Source organism: Ahaetulla prasina, chromosome 3 (genome assembly GCF_028640845.1).
Source record: "Ahaetulla prasina isolate Xishuangbanna chromosome 3, ASM2864084v1, whole genome shotgun sequence".
NCBI classification, from domain to species: Eukaryota; Metazoa; Chordata; class Lepidosauria; order Squamata; family Colubridae; genus Ahaetulla; species Ahaetulla prasina.
Genome location: NC_080541.1, coordinates 90942358 through 90948814, shown reverse-complemented (window position 1 = coordinate 90948814; position 6457 = coordinate 90942358). Strand labels below are relative to the sequence as shown.

At 36.2% G+C, this 6457-nt stretch overlaps 1 protein-coding gene across 2 annotated transcripts in view; it reads right to left on the bottom strand.

Moving 5' to 3' along the window:
- Positions 1-1966: 1966 nt before the first annotated feature.
- CDH9 (cadherin 9) overlaps positions 1967-6457 on the bottom strand; it is a 156624-nt gene continuing 152133 nt past the window's right edge. For both annotated transcript variants that reach the window (XM_058178048.1, XM_058178049.1), the window contains one exon: positions 1967-2457. In XM_058178048.1, the coding sequence (XP_058034031.1) occupies positions 1967-2457 (491 nt within the window). The remainder of the gene's footprint in view (positions 2458-6457) is intronic.

Genomic DNA, 6457 nt, shown 5'->3' with positions numbered 1-6457 from the left:
TATTAAAAAAGCCTTTGTTTTTAGACTAGTAATGATTGTAATTAAACTGATTCATGGAAGGGGGAAGGTTGTATCACTCTGTCCCTTACTAATTAGATTTTATTAATTTAAGTCTTAATATTTGTCAGGAATGTTCTCTAAGCATAGCTAAGGCCTTTCCAGGCCGCGGTGTGGCTCAGGCTGTAAGAAGCCTGTTATTAAACACAGCTGCTTGCAATTACTGCAGGCTCGAGTCCCACCAGGCCCAAGGTTGACTCAGCCTTCCATCCTTTATAAGGTAGGTAAAATGAGGACCCAGATTGTTGGGGGAGCAATAAGCTGACTTTGTATATAAATATACAAATAGAATGAGACTATTGCCTTATACAATGTAAGCCGCCCTGAGTCTTCAGAGAAGGGCAAGATATAAATGTAAATTAAAACAAAAAATTACAGAAATATTGCTACTCCAGCACTGTTTCTGAGGTCATGTGATCACATCCTCCATCTCTACTAGCAGCAAAGTTAATTTCTGTCTTCACTTCACTGTATTGAATTGCTGCCCAAGTCCTTTCTCTCCTCTCTGTCTCAAGATCAGGGCCAGTGCTACCATTCCACGTAGGTAGTCTTTGTTTAGTGACTGCCTCGCTTGCTGACCATTCACAGTAGCAATGGTGATGAGAAAGTAAATCTGCAACCAATCCTTGCATTTACGATCTTTACAAGTCTGGAAAGGAAATGAAAGCTAAAGTAGGATCATAAGCACAGTTGTGGTTTCATATAGGAACCACTTTGCTTGAACACCAAGTTGTGGGTCCCAGTTGTAGTAACTAAACAAAGATGATGTATAATATCTTTAAAATAAGTAACAGATATGTGGGGGCTTTGAAAACATCTTCATAATAAACTGCTTCATGACTTGGAAATCATAGAAGGTAACATGAAAAGTAATCAGATCCATTGATGGAGACAAGATACAGTGCTGTTGGATGTCAAGTCATACTTCCTTCATCAAGTGGTTTGAGGAAGACCATTGTAAGGAAAATCGCTACTCACTTTTCATGGCAAAAATGAGGTCTGCATGGAAATACCGTTTCACTCAACTTGAAACATACTCCACAGATTTGACCAAAGGCCACACAAAGCCGGACTAAATGGAAACATAATTTATTCATAAATTCTAATTTATTTAATAAAAATACAAAAATATAAATATACATGTTTATATTTGTATATATATATTTAGATAGATAGAAAAATATGAATCAACACAGACATTTTTAACTCAATAAATATGGCAGTAATATTCATTCTTTCTTTTTTTTAAAGGAGTAATCAGTTTATGTTATAGGATAGGGGACAGTAGCAAGGTGAAGTAAAGTGAAGCGTTATTTTTTTGAAAAAAAAAAGTTGTGTTCCCAAAAGTTCTCCTGAAAGGCACAAAAAGCCTTGTAAAGATATTTTACCCCCCCTCCCCCCCTCCCCAATTAATACTGTATTGAATATCCTCTTTCTAACCTCTTAGACAAAAAGGATGAAATATTACTTCTGTCTTTAAAAACAGTCATTTTCATTCACACTGACTTATTAAGCAAACTTTTACTAAAACATACACTTATGTTTTGTTTTGTTTGTTTGTTTTTCGATGTAAGAGAATATAGGCCACTTTAATCTAATTACAGAGGCATTGATCTTATCAGCAAGGACTCACTCAGAAAATACTATTTTCAGGCCATGATCCAAGAATGTCCAACATCAATGAGGTGCTCCTTCCATGTAGGACATCTTGCCCTACCCGGTCTCTATAGTTATAAGGAATATTCCATGTGCATATCATGGGGCTGTCTGCACAAGGCCACTGCCGGGCCTCCTCACTCAGTAAAGGGGAGGGGAGGGGAGGGGAGAGGAGAGGAGAGGAATGGAGAGAGGAGATCCCTGCTCATGCACAGGAACGCTGGAGCTCCATCAGAAATCTTGAAGGAGGCAGTTAGTCCTGGTCACTCTCATCTCCACCATACATATCTGCTAATTTTTTAAATCGTGGCCCCCAGTCACTCAAATAATCATAGTCTTGATTTCCACCATCAGCGGTAAGTGACTCCAAAGAACTAAGTGAATTTGCTATAGAATCATTCCCTTCATAGGCATATGTTGCTAAAGAGTCATAAGGGGGTGCAGTTGGATCCAAGTCATTTTCCTTTAGTCTTCGATGGATAAAATCTTGAATATCAATGTTTTCCCACAAAGATGCTGTCCTCCTTATCTGGAAAATAGTTTCTGGCATCACATCTCTTCTCATTTTGCTTTCCTCTCTGGCTTCAGGGTTCCTTAGCGTCCCAATATCAAAGGCTTGGGTATCTTCCTCCCCACCTCCTTCATCGTTATAGGTGACAACGTTGTCTCGGACATCATCTTTTGAAATGATCAAGGGCTCTTTTTTCCTCTGGCGCTTCATTGCAGAAAACAGCACAACCAAAACTGGAAGACAACAGTAACAATACAGATGGGTGATGAACACTAAATAGGAAATTCATGGATTAGGAACAATGCTGGCAAAGCTAAGAACCTTTAACATTCATTAATTGCAACAGGTAAGATTAAAATAAATATTACACTCTCAATTAAATGAAAGAAGTTAAAAGCTCATTGAAAAGAGCTTCTCTTTATCAATACAGAATGAACCACAGGAATTATTCTTTATATATTGTTTGGCGATATAATGGCCAACATATGAATGGGCTTGCTACCAACTGCCTTCCACTGAGGACCTGTATACTGCACAAGTCAAAAAGAGGGCTGTGAAAATATTTACAGAACCCTCACATCCTGGACATAAACTGTTTCAACTCCTACCCTCAAAACAACGCTACAGAGCACTGCACACCAGAACAACTAGGCACAAGAACAGTTTTTTCCTGAACATCATCATTCTGTTAAACAAATAATTCCCTCAACACTGTCAAACTATTTACTAAGTCTGCACTAGTATTAATCTTCTCATCATTCTCCTCCCCCATCTCCTTCCACTTATGACTGTATGACTGTAACCTTGTTGCTTGTATCCTTATGATTTATATTGATATTGTTTCCTGATTGCTTATTTGTACCCTATGACTATCATTAAGTATTGTACCTTATGATTCTTGATGAACATATCTTTTCTTTTATGTACGCTGAGAGCATATACACCAAAACAAATTCCTTGTGTGTCCAATCACACTTGGCCAATAAAAAAATTCTATTCTAACATATGAATGGGCTTGTTAAAATCTTTTATTTATTGTTTTAATGTGATACACAATCTGACAAACACACAACATATAAATATTTCCTATTTCTAAACAGCATTTCTTAGTGGTCTTCTTTCGCTTTTATACCTTTCCCCCCATATCTCATTTGTTATTTTATTTTCTTTCTTATCCCCTTTTCTTTATTTACATTAAATTATCTAATACTAATAACTTTATTTTTCTAGACTATTATATAATTATTATTTACATATTGTACATTTCTAATACATTCTGTACATTCTAATTTCTCCCCGGGCTTGTTAAAATCTAAGCAGGATATATTTACAGTGCATTCAGAAAGTATTCAGACACACACACACCCCTTCACTTTTGTCAATTTTGTTATACTGCAGCCTGATTTCTAAAATTCTGTCTTCACTTTCTGTCATTAAGGGATACTGAGTGTAGATTAATGAGGGAAAAAATGAATTTCAACAACTGTTGAATCAGGCTGCAGCATAACAAAATTGACAAAAGTGAAGGGGGCGGGTCTTAATACTTTTTGAATGCACTGTATATTTGAGCCCAGTGCAAAGGAGATTCTTATGTATGTTATGATTTATCGATAGGAGCAAGAACTTTAATCTTTAAGCCAGATTCCCATTTTCATGGGAGGAGTTATACATCTTAATATGTGCATAAGATTTTGTTTCAGTCTGACACTGACCAGGCACGAATGGTGAGCAAGATTCATACATATCCCAGAACCTAAACATTTGGTTCGGAAGGCATATTTGAAATTCTGGGGAAATGTCAGAAGTACTACCATAAGTACTGCCATGGGATGAGTAGGGCAATTCAGAAAATGGGATAAGGCCAAGCCAGCAAATTAAATTAATTAAAAGAAAAGCAATACAAGCATTTTAAGGCATAGATAACTTCTTAAAAGGCCATATATTTTCTCCACTACACCTATAAATAGATTAAATGACTTTTTCCCCTTTTCCAAAATAAATGGCATATTTTTGCCTTAATCAGGTGAACTACGCCTCTCCAATCCATATTCCCCTCTTTTCAAGAGAAATACATAGAATGACATGATTATTTCTTCAATTTTCTCATATATGGTTCTGTTAGTTGAAGTTTTATTTATACACAGTTAATTGGTAAATACAGACCAGAATTACTGTAGCTATGATTAGTAAAATATGTTGTTTACATGTGTTTTTGTTATGTGATTCTGTTTGAAGGACTCTTTTGGAGTGCGTTTTATATATTATATAAATGTGCAAAATGGCGGAAAGGAATTCTTTTTCAAGGTTTCATTGTCTGTTATCTGGATAATAAGGGCCATCTCTTTTGAAAACTTAGCTTTAAAATAAAATTATGAAAATAATCCATTATCAAAATGGACTCAATGTATTCTTTTTTCCATTCAATGTGTTGTCAACCGCTATATGCTATCTATACTTTCCATTCTATATAAAATAGGTTTTGTCTGCTTTCTGTGTATAAACTTATTTCTTTTATTTGGGGATAAACTCTCTTCTAACCTGTTTTTCCCCAAATATCAATATATCAACTTTGGCCTAGGTTTGCTTTTTATCAATTATTTTATGAATCAAAACTCCTAAAGTAATTTTACCCCCTTTTCCCATTCATTCACATTCCTTGTCTGGATCTTCTTCATTTCCTTCTTTTCCCCAGTCTTCCTAACAATTTCCCTCACAACCTTTTCCATTAGGACAAAAGGAGCACCCTGGAAACATTAGTGGATCAGGTCATCCATGATTATGGCCTCACATTTGTGTATTTAGACAATAGCATTAGGTGCTACATTCTTGAAAGCCCTTTTGTATATTTCGTATCCATGGATACCAAGTGCCCGAAGAAAGCCTTCATTGTACTGAGAATCATTTAAAATGTTGAAGAAATAAATTGACTAATAAATGCAGGTGGCTTATCTGGTTTGGTCTATTCTGTTCAGAATGTTTGAATGCAGCACTGATTTCAGAGAGGGGGAAAAAAATCCTCACAATGCTTGTTGGAATAATAGCAGGATTCTTTTTTCTGCCTTATCTACAGAGAGGGTTCACAGCAGCTCTTCAGTTTCCACAGTCAGCTTCCTCTAGTATTTACATCATTGTTATAAGGAGAAATAACATCAAGTGTCATACTTAAAGACTGGCACTTTATTTAAAGAACAGGTCCTAACAGCTTGGTTTAAAAAATAAACGTGCTATCGAATTACTGTTTGGATGCTTTATGAGCTTTTGCATGATTTCCACAAAAGTAATCTGACAGCATATTTTGAAATCCTTCAACAGTTACCTAAAATATATATTTTAAGTGATTGGTTGTTGCTAGGTCTTTCCATCATTGTATTATTAGTGTATATCATTACAGTAGCCAGGATACCACAATGCTATGGCACAACAGTAATCTGGTTTGCCAAAGGATCAGACCTGTTATAGGACATGTTTGCATGGTTTCCACAGGATGGTAAATTTGCAACAGAGAGAAAGAGGATAGGCTCTTCCTCTAGCATCCACCAAGGCCCCCTCCCTCTCCAGAGCTACTGCAACCAGGAAAATTCAGAACCATCAGGAACCATCAGGAATCTCATTGCCTGCTCAGAGCACCAACTCATCTCCCTGCTGAAGTGTTACCTATCTATCTACTTGCCTAGAACATACTTTCAAACTGTTAGTGGACAGAAGCTGACACAAGTGAGAGGAGCCTAGCCTGCCACAAAATGTCTGGGTTCGAACTGCCAAAGCTGAAATTAAACCGAGCCACCACATGTCTCATGTCTTTCCATCCAATACACAACACTATCAACACTATCACAATACCGTTCAAACTGTTTTGATTCTATTCTCCCCCTAGTATTTTTTTTTCTTTTTGAGTACACCTTTTAACTTTTCCCATTAAATTTTTATATTTCCAGAAAATGAACTTTAAATTTCATCAAACCAGAAGAACCAAAGACATGAAAAATTATATTTAAAACTTCTGAGTGTGAGAATCAGTGTTGGTATCATCTGATATTTTAATAAACCAAACTCTTAGATTCCATAGTGGAATATTTTAGTTGAATTCATGGAAGACACATGATTAGAGAGTGAAACTCAGGTGCATTCCATTTTCTACTCACAATCAACTGAGGTGCAATGTGACAAATATAGTGAATTTTGATACCGGCTAACCAGATGAGATCAAACTCTTTTTTGTTGCCAGAAGCCTTT